Source organism: Pleurodeles waltl, chromosome 7 (genome assembly GCF_031143425.1).
Source record: "Pleurodeles waltl isolate 20211129_DDA chromosome 7, aPleWal1.hap1.20221129, whole genome shotgun sequence".
NCBI lineage: Eukaryota > Metazoa > Chordata > Amphibia > Caudata > Salamandridae > Pleurodeles > Pleurodeles waltl.
The window spans coordinates 293,349,712-293,366,320 of NC_090446.1; the positions used below are offsets into that span (position 1 = coordinate 293,349,712).

At 43.1% G+C, this 16,609-nt stretch overlaps 1 protein-coding gene across 2 annotated transcripts in view; it reads right to left on the reverse strand.

The window, feature by feature from the left end:
• CDK5RAP1 (CDK5 regulatory subunit associated protein 1) overlaps positions 1–16,609 on the reverse strand; it is a 172,417-nt gene that overhangs the window by 37,407 nt on the left and 118,401 nt on the right. For both annotated transcript variants that reach the window (XM_069243680.1, XM_069243681.1), the window contains exons 8-11: positions 13,303–13,533; positions 12,421–12,518; positions 8,519–8,574; positions 2,811–2,941 (exon numbers count right to left, since the gene is read on the reverse strand). In XM_069243680.1, coding sequence (XP_069099781.1) covers positions 2,811–2,941; positions 8,519–8,574; positions 12,421–12,518; positions 13,303–13,533 — 516 coding nt within the window. The remainder of the gene's footprint in view (positions 1–2,810; positions 2,942–8,518; positions 8,575–12,420; positions 12,519–13,302; positions 13,534–16,609) is intronic.

The following is a 16,609-nucleotide window of genomic DNA, read 5'->3' on the forward strand; positions in this document are numbered from 1 at the left end:
GCCATGCATGCCGTCTGATAGTTACAGATGTATTAATTGTCCGTGCAGCTGTATCTGCAGCGTCCATGGAGGAACGTATCTGGTTGTTGGAGATGGTCTGTCCCTCCTCAACCACTTGTTTCGCCCTATTTTGGAAGTCCTTGGGCAGATGTTCAATGAGATGTTGCATCTCGTCCCAGTGGGCTCTGTCATAGCGCGCAAGTAGTGCCTGGGAGTTCGCGATGCGCCACTGGTTTGCAGCTTGTGCTGCGACTCTTTTACCAGCTGCATCGAACTTGCGGCTTTCTTTATCTGGGGGTGGTGCATCTCCAGATGTGTGAGAGTTGGCCCTTTTCCTAGCTGCTCCTACAACAACAGAGTCTGGTGGCAGCTGTGTAGTGATGAAAGCCGGGTCCGTAGGAGGCGGCTTATACTTCTTTTCCACCCTTGGTGTGATTGCCCTACTTTTGACCGGCTCCTTAAATATGTCTTTTGCGTGCCGGAGCATACCAGGGAGCATAGGCAGGCTTTGGTAGGAGCTGTGGGTGGAGGAGAGTGTGTTGAACAAGAAATCATCCTCGACCTGTTCTGAGTGGAGGCTTACGTTATGAAATTGTGCTGCTCTAGCCACCACCTGAGAGTACGCGGTGCTGTCTTCTGGTGGAGATGGCTTTGTAGGGTAGGCCTCCGGGCTGTTATCTGACACTGGGGCGTCGTATAGGTCCCATGCGTCCTGATCTTGGTCACCCTGGCTCATGGTGGTGTGAGCTGGGGAGTGAGATGGAGTTTGTGCTGGTGAAACGTTAATCACGGGCGGAGGAGAGGGTGGTGGTGTAATTCTTTTAACCACTTTTGGTTGTGGTGCTTGTTCCGTCTGGAACTCCAACCTTCTCTTTCTCCTAATGGGGGGAAGGGTGCTTATTTTTCCTGTCCCCTGCTGAATGAAGATACGCTTTTGCGTATGGTCCACATCAGTTGCTTGTAGCTCTTCCTCAAACCTATGCTTTTGCATTTGGGAGGTTAGCGAGTGCTCTTCTGTATAAGAGCCTGAAGCTGGGTCGCTTGCAGTTTGTTTCGGCGTCGAAACTTTGTCTGCGTGTTTTTTCGGCTCCGAGGTGACTTTTTTCCTTTTCGGGGCCGAAACCTCTCGGCGTCGATCTGTTTCGGTGCCGCTGTCTCGGCGTCGAGCCGTGTCCACACTGGCATCTCGGTGTCGAGGCTTGTCTCCAGCACTTTCTCGGTCCCGAGAAGGCTGCGTGCCGGTGTCTCGACCGGAGTCGGACGATCTCGGCACTGTTTTGGCCTTTTTCGGTGCCGACGGTCGGTCACCGAATTTATGGGTGGAGCCATGGCCTGGTGGCAGTGGCGTCCCCTGGGCCTTGTAAATGTTTCTTTGTGTGGTTTTCGACGTCTTACTCACGGTTTGTGTGTCGTCGAATCCTTCGGAGTCTGAGTCTTGGATCGAGAAGGTACCTTCTTCTTCCTGTTCCTCGAACTCCCGTTGGGCTGTCGGTGCGGACGCCATTTGAAGTCTTCTGGCTCGACGGTCTCGGAGTGTTTTTCGGGACCGGAACGCACGACAGGCCTCGCAGGTGTCTTCGCTGTGCTCAGGTGACAGGCACAGGTTGCAGACCAAGTGTTGGTCTGTGTAGGGGTATTTATTGTGGCATTTGGGGCAGAAACGAAACGGGGTCCGTTCCATCGGCGTTGTTCAGCACGCGGTCGGGCCGACCAGGCCCCGACGGAGGATCGAAAAACTACCCCGAAGGGCACCGGAGCTCTTCGATCTTCGATGCGGTGTGAAATCTAAGTACGCCGATCCCGAACGCAACAATACCGACGAAAATCTTCCGAAATTAGCTAATTTTCCGTTCCGAAACTCGGAGCGACAGGAACACGTCCGAACCCGATGGCGGAAAAAAAACAATCGAAGATGGAGTCGACGCCCATGCGCAATGGAGACAAAAGGAGGAGTCACTCGGTCCCGTGACTCGAAAGACTTCTTCGAAGAAAAACAACTTGTAACACTCCGGCCCAACACCAGATGGCGAGCTATTGCAGAACATGCGTATCTACAGCGACAGATGCCATCGAACATATATTTTCTAAAGGCGCTGCTTTGTTAAACTCTGTGGCTTTAAAGGGAGACATTTCTGTACACTGGCATAAAAGAATTTTGGAAGGATAGGTAGAAAACAAAAAATGTGAGTAGAGCTTTGGATCAATGGTCAAAGCATGTGGAAAAAAAGGAACTGACATTCATTTCTAAAAAATGTATGAAAACACACTGCATTATTCTAGTGGCTTTTGATATGCCAAATATGAGGAAATGGAATAGCTAAGGGTCTAAAACAAATGTCACTGAAAGTACTGTAGTACAGAAAGTAGTAAGTAACGTTTGGGTGAGAGGAAGGAATGGACGTTTTCAGAATTATGTTGCTCTTAATGAGGCTTCCAAATTGCCACAAAAAAGTCAAAATTGTTGAGAATATGTTGTTATCAAGCAAGACATTTTTGTTTTATGAATAAAAGAAAACCTTGACTTCAGACACAACCCAAAAGCAAGTACTTAATGCTCCTTCATGCTCCTGAAGGCCATTGAGTAGCATGAAACTAAACTCTACATTCTAAGTACAAGAAGCAGGATGGGTCCCAATCGAAGTCGCAAGTCTGTTCCTGATCACAGTTCTCTGGTAAGTCTGAGGCAAAGTCAAAAGACAAGTCTCAACGTAAGAACAAATAGCCCAAGTGGGATTCAACCCTGTTTCAGTGTTCCCACCCTCATTGCTGGAAGAAGCCAGAGAACCACACTAACGCTGACCAGGTCTTACCGCCCTCATGCTGTAGGCAAAAAGGAAGCCCATGTTATAGCAGACTGTTCGCAATAGGGAGACTGTCTGCTGGTGATCCTCCTCCGTCTCACCACAGAAACCAGCAATGAAATCGCTGCTGAGGTTCACACCTATCAAAACAAATTGACAGGCCTGAATACATATACTACAATGAAGATACATCGATGGCAGAATATTTGGCAGGAACGAAACACAGTGAAAGCCAAAAGCCTACATGGCCACCATCAGGAAAGTGTACAATCTCACAGCCATCTCACATTTTGCCCTCATAAAGACAGACACCAAGAGCAGCTAGTTCCAGGCAGTCCAGGTACCCTGCAAACCCATTTCAGCATGTGCATAGTTTCAGTGTCAATTCACAGTACAACATCCTGAAGACAGATATGAATAGAACACATAGTAAACATTGTGAGTCACATCAAAACAAATGTACAAGTGACAATGCACGCACAGCTTCACATTAATTTCTCTTACAAGACACCTAGGAAACAAAATAGGGAATACAGGAGCAAGCAACAACCACTACAGGGAACCTACAAACTAAATGCACAGGTTACACAGGGGGATTGTTTGAGTAATGTTTTAGACCTCTCACAGTCTGACATTCCAAAAACAATCTCCAAATATAGAAGAATTCAAGAACCATAGCACAGTGCTACTTATCCTGAGGTTCAATCCAAAAACATTATTGGTCACCGAACAAAGTAACTTTCAGGAGACTCAGCCCTATTTCAAGTTGTGGCCTTTCAAGCTGTGGCAGACATTTATTATAGTGTTTCTCGATGAAGATATGACCACAGACAGTTGAGGCTGCATGTTAATATGCTCTGTTTAAATATGACATCCAAATATGCATCCACACTAAAGCTTTGAGTGGTTTTATTAATTTGTCTCAGATGTGGAGTATTCTTGTGACAGTGCTGTACAATATCACATATATCCTTAACAGAGTTGTCATTGAGTCATTTGGAGCTAACTGAGGCAGGCTATGGATGAGGCTGTGAGATATCAGATAACCATCATTGCATGTACTTCAATTTCAGAAATGACCAGGAGCACCTTGGACTGTGCCTCCAGTTTCTCGGGTCCTAGAGCAATATAGTTATGAAAACATAATTGGAGACAAGTCCCAATGTGCTTTGTCCCTTTCCTGATATTAGCTTGGGCATGTCATGCAATCAACAAGGTATTATTTTAAGTATGTTTTGAACGACTAGTAGCAGAAATTGGTGGTTTATGATCTAGGCTGCACATCTGGACCAATCATTGAGATAACTGTGCAAACAATCTTTGTGTGCAAGAATAACTGACGATGTGGTGCAACAACCTATGTACAAAATACCATCTTGCCAGTCTCCCTAGTTTTTTCAGAACATGCTACACTTGCATTCTGTTAGACCTAGTATCCTTGGCTGCGTCTCCCCTATCTTTTTTGCCTGTGCTTCCCATGTTTTGAATGTATGCTAGGCTCTGTTTTTGCTGGTTGTGTTATTCTGGGCACTTTACCATTGCTGACCAGTGCTAAAGTGCAAGTGCTTCCTCTGTAAATTGTATGTGTAATTGGCTTTTCCATGATTGGCATATCTAATTTACTAGTAAGTTCCTAGTAAAGTGCAGTAGAGAGGGACAGGTCCTTTAAATCAAATGCCACTAGTGGGCCTGCAGCTACCACCCACATGAGTAGCCCTGTAAATTCTGTGTGGGCAGTTTTAAACTGCCAATTCGATCTGGCAAGTGTATCCACTTGCCAGGCCAAAACCTTCCCTTTTTATACATGTAAGGTACCCCTAAGGTAGGCCCTGGGGAGCCCCATGGGCAAGGTGCATTGTACGTTAAAGGTGGGACATGTACAGATGTGTTTTACATGTCCGAACAGTGAAACGCTGCCAAATTCGGTTTTCACTGTTGCAAGGCCTATCCCTCTCACAGGTTAACATGGGGGCTCCCTTTTAATAACTTTTAAGTGCAGTTTCCCTTTGGGAGCAGATACAGCTGTAGAGTTTGGGGTCTCTGAACTCCCAACTTAAAAATACATCTTTTGGTAAAGTTGGTTTTCAAGTTGTCTGTTTTAGAATGCCACTTTTAGAAAGTGGGCATTGTCTTGCTTAAACCATTCAGTGAGTCTGCCTGTATTCCCTGTCTGGGTCAGGCTGACATTTGAGCTGTTTGTGAATCTCCACTAGAAAGTTACACAAAGGGAGCTGGGGTGTAGCCTGCATATCCTGATGGGCCATCTGGGTTAGAGTGGACGGAGGAGTTGTCACTTACACCTGAAGGGAGTTGGCTTGGCCCTCACACAATGCAGTCTCCACCCCTCTGGTGTGTGTCTGGGGCCAGGCCTGGGCAAGGCAGGATCTTGTGAACAACAGAGACTTTCCTTTGAAGTCTGCCTACTTCAAAGGCAGAAAGGGGTATAAATAGTTGACCCAAAATCACAGATTTTAAGATTACTCTGGAACGAAGAAAAACCTCTGCCAAGAAGACGAGCTGAAGCGCTTGAGGAGTATTACCCCTTTGCCTGTGACTGTGCTATGCTGAGTTGGCCTGCAGTTTCAGCTTCCTACAAAGAGGACAAAGACTGGAATTTGTGGTATATTCCTGCTTGTGAAGTGTCTCCAAGAACTTGGACTGAGCTTGCCTCCTGTTCTGAAGACTCAGGGCCATCAAAGACGACTTCTGCCAGCATCTGGACTCTCTGCTGAGACTCCGGCCCTGCCGAGTGGTGCCCCATCCAGTCCCTGGGACTTGAAAGATGAAGCTAGTAGAAAAAGGACTGAAATCCACGCATCACCTGCAACAAGGTGGTAAAAACGAAGCAATCCCTCGCAGCAAGGTTTTTCCATCGCCGTGCGGCTTGATTTCACACACGTCGCTGGGTGTCAAAATCATCGTGAACCTGCGTGCATCTGAGGTGCCCCGTCTGGAAATTGACACAACACTCTCTTGCAGGAGAGAAAAACAACACATTGCCTACTGGCCTGGAGAAGAAACAATGCACGGCCTCACTCGCCGATGCACGCTTGCCCGTGCGGCCTTATTTTTTACGCAAACCAGGTACTTTGTGTAACAACAACATTTCCATTGTTTTCTATTGAGTAAGACTTTTTTTACTTTGAAAATTCATATTTTGACTTGTGTATGTTGGACGTCTGTCGTTTTGGTCTTGTTTGATTTAGATAAATATGGGCTATTATTCTAAATTGGTGTAGTGTTCGTTTTGTATTGTTTTCACTGTATTATTGGTACAAATACTTTACACATTGCCTTTCAGATAAGCCTGACTGCTTGGGCCAAACTGGCAAGGAGGTGAGCAGGGGTTATGTTAAGTGTGCATCTCCATTACCCTGACTAGAGTGTGGGTCCCTGCGTGAACAGAGTGCAAACCGACTGCCAACCAGAGGCCCTATTTCTAACAGACTTATGGGAAGGTCAAGAGGTTTCTCAACTAGTATAGTGACTGTGGAAAAAGTTCATTTGTATTTTGTGTTGGTGTTAATATTTCCTTAGAATGCAATTTAATACAATAAGAAATACAAGAGCAGCCATAAAGCTTCCTAGATAGTTAGAAAGCTCTAATAAAGTAGACAGACCCACAAAAGGCAGTGCCATGCTTAACAGCGACCACACTGACAAGTATGGGGAATGTGACTAAAGATTTACAGGCATATGCAAATGAATACTAAAAGACAGTGAACAGCCAGAAGGAAGCTAGAACAGTGACTGCGGAAAGAGAAACATCCATATTGATGCACTGCTTGTGGTCTGAGTGAAAAAGGTAGATTAACATTACATCACTAAAGTTACCAATAATGTTATTGGTATATAACAAAACTATTTTTGAGAATAAATGTAATTTCAAGAATAATGTTAGTACGACAAACAGTTTGCTGATCTAGTATAGAGAAAAGATTTGAGTGTCATATAGCTCTGATACAGATCCATTATTTGCTGGAATGATGGATGTCTTTTTACAGTATATGGCTCTATCAAATCATATTCTGATAGAGCCACACATTTACAATCTACAATAGTAGATAGAAAAACACCGGGTAAACAGGTGATGAGAAACAATAATAAATTGAAGGGTTTGAATACACAGCCTCTTCTGGGGTTCAAATCTTTGGATTAATTATTATTTTTATGAATAACATTTACGTTTTGTAGTAGGAATCATGATAGCCCCAAGCTAAAGAACAATGGCGTATGATTAAAGAGAATCAAATTCAAATAATTAGTAATTCTTTTCTATACCTTGGTAAAGATTTCAGACCAACCAGTTATAGTTAAACGAGAAATAATAGGTAGGTAAGTGGTGTCCACATGTATATTTAATAAGTCTTAATATGAAAAGCTAGGGTTTAAACAGATAGTTCCTCCTGTTGTTTTAAGTCGAGATGTATTAATTTTAATGATTAATACTTGAATTTATTGAAGACATCTTGACAAACCATACTAGTTTCTGACAGAGAATGCGGCAATACAAGGATTATAATAATGGCTTTGCGGCACAGAGAATCACGGTTCAATTTGTTAATTCTTTTTATTATTGAGAAACTATTTAGTAAAATGTTTGTATCTACATCACTGACAACGCTAACTAATTTTAAAACATTTAAAAAACTACAAACATCTGGCATTATTGCTTTCATGTAAAGCAACATTATTTAGAATTCAAATTTGTCTTGATATATTCCTGCTGCTTTGTTTTCTTTTTCTCAAATAAATATATGGGGGAACGGTGTTAACTTTTAAGCGTGATCAGTGGGCATCAGTCTTAGTAGTTATTTTCAACAGCGAAAAGTACCTGTGCTCAAGTGTCTAAGGTAAATTTAAGAAGCAAACTGGAGCTTCACTGCGGTTATGACAGTATTTCTGGTTCCTTAGTTACAACTTAAGAGGGCATTTGGCATTTTGGGTTCCTTTGCAGCTAAGTTTTATCACTGCCAATTAGTGAAGTTTTTTGTCTGAGGAATTAGAATGCATATCATAGCTTGGGATGGTACTGATACCTGTTAAGTCAATTTGAGGTATGGAGACATTTGTGTTTTCCATATACTTAACTAAGTGTGTGGGATAATACTAACAAGAGATTTGTGAATACCTTGTGGTATGTGACCAAAACAGTAGTCAGGATTTGCCAAAGGTTTATCTTTGCTCATTTCACTTAGCTGAGTTTTTTCCAATTTGGCTAGTCACTGAAGGGAGGATAGCATCAGGTTACTTAGATCTACTCAGACGACATCAAGTGTTTCAGCAGGTTCTATGGAATAATATAGGAGCACATGACAAACTTAACCAATGCTGTTGGACTGATATAAATATTTTTCAGGGTGTCATTTGTTTTCACTGATTACTAAACAACATCAGTGGGAGTTACTGTTTATATACCCTATATAGGTTTGAGTGACTGAGATCATTTGTATTTTGTGTTGGTATTAATTTTATTTTTCTTTAGAATGCAATGTAATAGAGAATAAGAAATATAAGAGCAACTATAAAGTTTCCCAGAGAATCAGAAAGCTCTATTATAGTAGACAGACCTACAAAATACAGTACCAGAATTCACAGCGACCACATTGACAACAATGGAGATGGGAACTAAAGGATTTACAGGCATATGCAAACAATACACAGAAGACAGTTAAAAGGAAGACACAACAGCTCCGCTATGGTAGAAATGAGGTTACCTGGAATGCACTCTTGTATGTGCTGTACAAGCTCTAAATAAGCTTCTCTTGTGTATCTGGAATAAGAAGAAAGACAAGCTACTGTAATGTTGTTGTAGTGCTGATAAGTTTTGATGTGCATCTAAAACCAACAGTGGTTGGTGCTGAAAATTAAAATAAAAGATCCCAAACAATTGGCTTCTCATCTCCCCAAGTCAATGAAATTCGGACTCAAACATCACTTCAGTCAGGTTCTCAAACTTTTGAGACACCTGACCAGAGAGCTAGTGAGCAATCACAATACATAATTTAAATGAAAAAGAGAAACTGGAATGGTAGTGAATGTAGTGATGAGCAGTCACGTGGAACAATAAATCAGGCTCAGGCCGGGCTTTGAAGGTAAAAAGGTTCTTGACACTACTTCACCAATGTGCCTCAAATGAGGTTCCCTCTATAAGGTTTAAAAGCAGCATCCTTTCTCGTCTTGAGGACATTTTACACTGATGTTCTGCTGAGATAGTCAACAGTTTTGTCTGCTGTAATACTGATTTTGAGTGGAGTGGTCATCTGGTACCTAAACCTAGACCACAGACTAGCATTTAATTTCATTCTAATCAAAAGACCACTATCTATCAGAAATGTGTTCCTAACATAGAAGTGAAGTTTTATCCAAATGTTCATAAAACATCAGAGAAATACATCACGCAGTAGAAATCCATCTGACAAATGCTTTGCACTTTGCCTCCCCCTATGACTCTTAACCACATTGCTGCATGGACGAAATAAGCCAAGTATTTTGAATCTTTATCATAGAGCTACAGTCATCATAAATACATAATCTCTGGGCTGCAGTTGTCCAACAGCAACTAACAGTCTGACTCACGCTTTGCACTTCAACTGAAAATCCTTTGTGTTTGAAGTAACCTCAATTATCCAGTCTGTCTTGTTAACATTCTATTGCTCTGCATGAGGGGAGCCAAATGTGTGCATTCACTTTGATTAATAAATATAATGTCCCCTACAGTTATCCTCAACCTCTTGTATAGGCCCTTGTTAGACCTGTCAGCCTTAGTGTGGTCTGTCCCCAAACTTTTTGCTTTCTACCCTCCTGATTTGCTGAATTTGTTTTTGCTGGCTCTGTGCACTTTAGCACTATTAACTAGTGCGGAAGTACTTGGCCTCAATCCCTAAAACATGGTAAAATTGGCTTACACCTGATTGGTATATTTAATTTACTGATATGTCCCTAGTAAAGTGGTATACCGTGTACGCAGGGTCAGTAAATTAAATGCTTCTAGTGGGACAGAAGCAATTAGTGTACCACCCATTTAAGTAGCCCCTTAAAACATGTCTCACGTCTGCCATTGTAGCCCTTGTGCACTTTTAAACTGCCAAATCAACCTGGCAAAATAAACCTTATGCTAAGCCTAAAACTCCCTTTTTAATACATGTAGTTCACCCCTGGGGTAGGTCCTAAACAGCCACTAGGGCAGGGTGCACTGAAATTCAAAAGTTGGACATGTATATTTAGGTTTTACATGTCCTGGTAGTGAAAAACTCACAAACTAGTTTATCACTACTGGAAGACCTACCTCTACCATAGGATAACACTGGGTTACCTTATTATGATTAATAAGTGATAACCTTTGTTTGGGAGCAGGTAGAAATCTTATGTTGGGTGTCTAAGGAATCGTAATTTAAAATTTTCTTTAATGGCAAAGTCAGATTTTAAGTTACAATTATGAAATTTACACTTTTAGATAGTTGGAATGTTCTTGTCCCGACCATTTGGTGCCTGCAGCCTATGTCCTGAGACACATGACTAGGTGTAGTTAGCAGTTGGCCTTTGTGTATTCTTCCCAGACAGTCACATAATATATGGACTGGGTGGTGGCAAGATGGGTCTGCCTGACAGCATGGGTGGGGCAGAGCTGGGCAAAGCCCCACCTGCACTTCAAATCAGCTGCCTTAGCCCACACCGAAATACCTTCAGAATAGCCTTTTGTGCTCCTATACATCCTGGGACCAGGGCAATGAGGTAGGAAGTTCCGGACACCTCTGGAGGGGGAAAAATCCAAAAGTGTCATCCACTTCAAAGCTGGCACCGGGTGCACAATTAGGACTCTCAGATCCACTCTTCAGCACACTCCTGGATCTGGGGGTACTACAAAGAACTGCCCTGCTGTCAGAAGACTACCTTATGGCCAGAGGCCTTCTCTGCTGTCTAAAAAGGAAGACTGGACCTGCTCCCTTCATCCCAGGCTACCTGAAGTGGCTGCTGCATTGGACATGCATCTGGACCTGCCTGAGCTCTGCTAGCCTCTTCTGAAGTGAGGTACTGATCCCCAAGAGGTGCCTCTCAGGTCCTAGACCCTTGCTTTGGCATTGGTAGAGTTCCCCCTGGAAGAAAAGGTGAAATACTGAGGTTTTGGGCTCTTCGTGTTGGCAAACTGACTAGTTTGTGCCAAGATCTTGCCATGTGCCCGGACTGTCAATGTGAAGCTGCTGTGAACCCAACTCTTTGCACTGCTGGAGACAACTGGTAATGAGAGATCTACACTTCTCACTACAGAAACAACAGCAGCCCACGGTGACCAACAACACGAAGTTCTAGCTACGACCATCTGGATGCCCGACAGGATGTTCGTGCTAGAGCGACGACTGTCCATGACATCCAGCATGCATTTCACTCCTACAGCGACAGCTATACGTAATGCTCTCCCTGAACATCGCGGCCTTCTGAACAGCAAACTGGACAATTTGCGCCAGCCGGACAAACGTGCTCCTGGTGTCCGGCCAGCTTGAACTTGTGACTTTCACCCAGTGTACAAAAAACAGATGACCAGGAGTGGCGCTTTGTGCTTTTAGGCACCATACTTGTCTAAATCTTTGAAACTCCAGATCCCCAGTTCTACTGATTGGATTTTTGTCCTTTTGGTGTGAAATAATGTATTACATTTTACTCCATTTTTCTAATATGGTGTGTGAATTTCTTGTGTTGTGTTTTCACTTCAATACTATTTAAATGCTGCATATACTTTACACATTGCTTCTAAGTTAAGCCTGACTGATTTTATTCCAAGCTACCAGAGGTTTAAGCACAGGTTCATTTAGTGACTTTTTGTTGTCTACCCTGACAAGGATTGTGGCTGTTGCTTCAGAAGGGCTCACACCCACCACAACCAACAACCCAATCTCTCACAGCCCGTTACGAGTGCTCTAGAGATGGCTGAGGTATTCACTGGAAACAGTATATAGTGACATTAGGGAGTGAGGTATTTACTGGGTCAGCTATATAGCCCCTAATCTGAGCTTCCAAAACAATAATTGGAAATGGTGTGTGGAACTGATACTTTTTACACCAAAATTCCACATGTATCTGAATTTAATCACCATTTTTCCCCCCACAAGTTTAAGTATGTTTCACCTCCAAAAGGTTACTTGGTGAAAACACAGCACTCAAAATGTATCAATACATGCAGGCCTACCAACTACATGGACCCAGTGTTGCTAGTAAAGTGTAAGACCTGCACTTACAGTTTTTATACCCACTGCATGGTCTCAGCTTCCGTAAACAAATGCCCAGGGATGCACTTACTCTTGGAATATGAACAAAAGCACCCTGTCGTTCTCCAGGGTACAGACCTTTCTCCCCTCACTTTCTCTGCATGAATTAAAGTCCTTCTTCTTCTTCTTTATGATCACAAAAAAGGAGGAACATTGTTATTGGCGGTTAACAGGATCCCAGTGACAAATACTCTGAATTTACTTTTACAGAGACCGTGTTTCGATACAAGGGGCATCCCAAAGTTCACCACCATGGTTGCTGGAAACATAAGGTCCAATTCCTTGCAAACTGAACATGTGTATCCCATGTAAAGGGCGCTGGTTTTTACAAAAAAGATTTTCAACACTGCACTCACCCTCGACCCATGGCCTGCAGGACACGAGAGCTTCCACTCTGTACAGGGAGGTGAATCTGTTTGCAAATGTTATTCCTCTCCTGAATAAGCTGGAGGACCTACATTTACAAAATGACAGGTTAAAGGGCAGTGAGTAAAAGAGGGAGGTCTAAAAAATCGGCAAAGAGCAATAATATTTTTTCTAATATATTTAACTGATAACACTCTTGCATCACACTGGTCTAAAAGTTCTTTACTTTAGAACCTTTAGAATCCAACTGAGCAAAGTTGTAGCCTAGTTCAAAATAGTTCAGATTCTCAGGTTCCTTACGTAGATCTGCCAGCTACTATTAAAGACAAACAATTCCTTTCTATTAATGTCTTCTTGCTGTCCTTGCCAACCTACAGCACCAATCCAATAGCTTATAGCAGATCATGAGGTCACCTGATCCTTGAATGGACACTTTGCCCACTGCTAACCTCCCAGTGTAACTGTCCATGGAGTTCAGCCCCACAGAATAAATCTTTATCCCACATTAATCCCTGGTTCTCAGATGATGATCAGTGTATACTGAAGAATAGCATAAGGGGCTAACCCTTTAAGTTTTTTACAACATTAAATTAATACACAGAAGGATAACTGAACATATTGTGTAGACTTTCCTCCAGTTATATCACATTAAAATACAATCAAAGTAGCTGTTGCTGAAAGATGAATAATTATTCACTGATTTCTCTAGAACTCTTCCCTAATCGAAACACTAATTCTAAGGCATACTGTTACATTTGTGGGAGAACAATGTGCTGCCAGCCACATAGGAGTTTTCATCACCTGTTTTTGAGTGCTTTGAAAAAGTAAAACACATTTCATAGAAGCTCTTTATGTCCAGCCAAACAACTAACCTCGTCCGGGAAGTCTTTGGGGTGTGGAGAGGTGAAGCGGATGCGCATTTCGGGGTCGACTCTAGAGACCTGGTCCAGAAGGTCAACAAAGCGCAGTCCCCCATTTTTGGCTTTGTAGATGGTGTTGAAACCACGACTCAACTCTGTGGGTTTGGAGGAGTAAGAGAGGACTTCGGAGGAGTCTCGGAAGCTGTTCACATTCTGCCCCAGCAGTGTCACTTCTTTCACCCCCTGCATGGCAAATTTTAAATATTACAGAAATGCAGTCGGGTGGAATTAAATGTAGCCATTTAATTTATGTGATCGCTCTCAACCTGTCTCTTCGCCAAAACACAACCCAGATACCCACCAACCCACCCCTTATCTCACAATTCTTCAGACCTGCAACAGATTGTATGTACTTCATAGTTTAAAATCTTATTTCAAGGACTGCATCTTTGCAAAAGATCAGTTAAAAGTTTTCTTACTCCTCCATTTCACCTTCCTCTATATCACAAAATGCACCATGATACTTTGTAAAGAATGGTGACTCAGAGAACAGCTGTATAAACTATTCTCTTACCTAAAGCTCCCCGATGTTTGTAGTGGCAAATCATTCATGCTGTTCAGTCAATGCAGAATACAAGCCTCCAACATAAGTATAAAGCTTTCCCACCACTGTACTGGCCCTGCAAAGGCTAAAGTCCCCCTTGAAATCACATTGGCTAAACTGTGTGGTCGATTGAGGTTAGGGTGACTCAGATTTTTTGCTGCAACAGAAATACATACAGGGAACTAAGGACCACATGTACGAATGTACTAGTAAGAAAAGGCGGTCACAATTTGCACACTAACTTATTGCGACCAGAAAATTATTTTGCAAACCGACCTACGTACTAATGGATCGGTAGATAAAATTATGGTTTGGAGGGGTATCAGAATGTCCTCCCTAATGAATATTAATTAGCCAGTTAGCCAGGTCGCAAATTGAGATTTCCACCGAATGGCTACCTTCACAGTAATAGTGGCCTTGAAGCGCATAGCAGATCAGTATCCTTATACATGTATTTCAGAAAAGATTTTTAGTTTTTTTTAAATCAGTCAGTTTTATAACCAAAAAAAAAAAAAAAAGTTTCTTCATTTTGGAAAAATGTCAGGGACAATTGGGCATAGTCCCCTAGACCTTTGCCTTCCCACCCTGAAGAGGCTACCATGATTCACTGGGCGGCCACCCTGATACACAAAGGGATCAAAGTGGGCCCATTCCCATTTACGAAAGTTACCACCTCAATGTGGGAGTCAGCCACATTTCTATGGTCTTTACCAGAATTACAGTCATAAACCACAAACAGTTAGGAGCGCACCTGCCTGACATCCCAGCAATTAATCTGCCCCATTGCATCATGGTAGATGTAGTATCTTCAAAAAACGAACTCCATTAATTTTTAAATATTTCACCTTTAAGTAGGTACAGCCTTTACTGTGCATCTCTGGACACATGTGTTTCTGGGTTAGTCCCTTCTTCAGCAGAGAACATATTTGCGGGGTGCTGGGAATGCTGCCATAAATCACCCGGTTTCAGTACCTCTTCCCTGGCCTGCTGGTGCCTGCTCCAGAGCTCGTCAGCCCAATAGCTCAAGGGAGCCTTTAAAGTCACAAACAGTTAGGAGCGCACCTGCCTGACATCCCAGCAATTAATCTGCCCCATTGCATCATGGTAGATGTAGTATCTTCAAAAAACGAACTCCATTAATTTTTAAATATTTCACCTTTAAGTAGGTACAGCCTTTACTGTGCATCTCTGGACACATGTGTTTCTGGGTTAGTCCCTTCTTCAGCAGAGAACATATTTGCGGGGTGCTGGGAATGCTGCCATAAATCACCCGGTTTCAGTACCTCTTCCCTGGCCTGCTGGTGCCTGCTCCAGAGCTCGTCAGCCCAATAGCTCAAGGGAGCCTTTAAAGTCACAAACAGTTAGGAGCGCACCTGCCTGACATCCCAGCAATTAATCTGCCCCATTGCATCATGGTAGATGTAGTATCTTCAAAAAACGAACTCCATTAATTTTTAAATATTTCACCTTTAAGTAGGTACAGCCTTTACTGTGCATCTCTGGACACATGTGTTTCTGGGTTAGTCCCTTCTTCAGCAGAGAACATATTTGCGGGGTGCTGGGAATGCTGCCATAAATCACCCGGTTTCAGTACCTCTTCCCTGGCCTGCTGGTGCCTGCTCCAGAGCTCGTCAGCCCAATAGCTCAAGGGAGCCTTTAAAGTCACAAACAGTTAGGAGCGCACCTGCCTGACATCCCAGCAATTAATCTGCCCCATTGCATCATGGTAGATGTAGTATCTTCAAAAAACGAACTCCATTAATTTTTAAATATTTCACCTTTAAGTAGGTACAGCCTTTACTGTGCATCTCTGGACACATGTGTTTCTGGGTTAGTCCCTTCTTCAGCAGAGAACATATTTGCGGGGTGCTGGGAATGCTGCCATAAATCACCCGGTTTCAGTACCTCTTCCCTGGCCTGCTGGTGCCTGCTCCAGAGCTCGTCAGCCCAATAGCTCAAGGGAGCCTTTAAAGTCACAAACAGTTAGGAGCGCACCTGCCTGACATCCCAGCAATTAATCTGCCCCATTGCATCATGGTAGATGTAGTATCTTCAAAAAACGAACTCCATTAATTTTTAAATATTTCACCTTTAAGTAGGTACAGCCTTTACTGTGCATCTCTGGACACATGTGTTTCTGGGTTAGTCCCTTCTTCAGCAGAGAACATATTTGCGGGGTGCTGGGAATGCTGCCATAAATCACCCGGTTTCAGTACCTCTTCCCTGGCCTGCTGGTGCCTGCTCCAGAGCTCGTCAGCCCAATAGCTCAAGGGAGCCTTTAAAGTCACAAACAGTTAGGAGCGCACCTGCCTGACATCCCAGCAATTAATCTGCCCCATTGCATCATGGTAGATGTAGTATCTTCAAAAAACGAACTCCATTAATTTTTAAATATTTCACCTTTAAGTAGGTACAGCCCGCAAATATGTTCTCTGCTGAAGAAGGGACTAACCCAGAAACACATGTGTCCAGAGATGCACAGTAAAGGCTGTACCTACTTAAAGGTGAAATATTTAAAAAGTAATGGAGTTCGTTTTTTGAAGATACTACATCTACCATGATGCAATGGGGCAGATTAATTGCTGGGATGTCAGGCAGGTGCGCTCCTAACTGTTTGTGACTTTAAAGGCTCCCTTGAGCTACTGGGCTGACGAGCTCTGGAGCAGGCACCAGCATGCCAGGAAAGAGGTACTGAAACCGGGGGATTTATGGCAG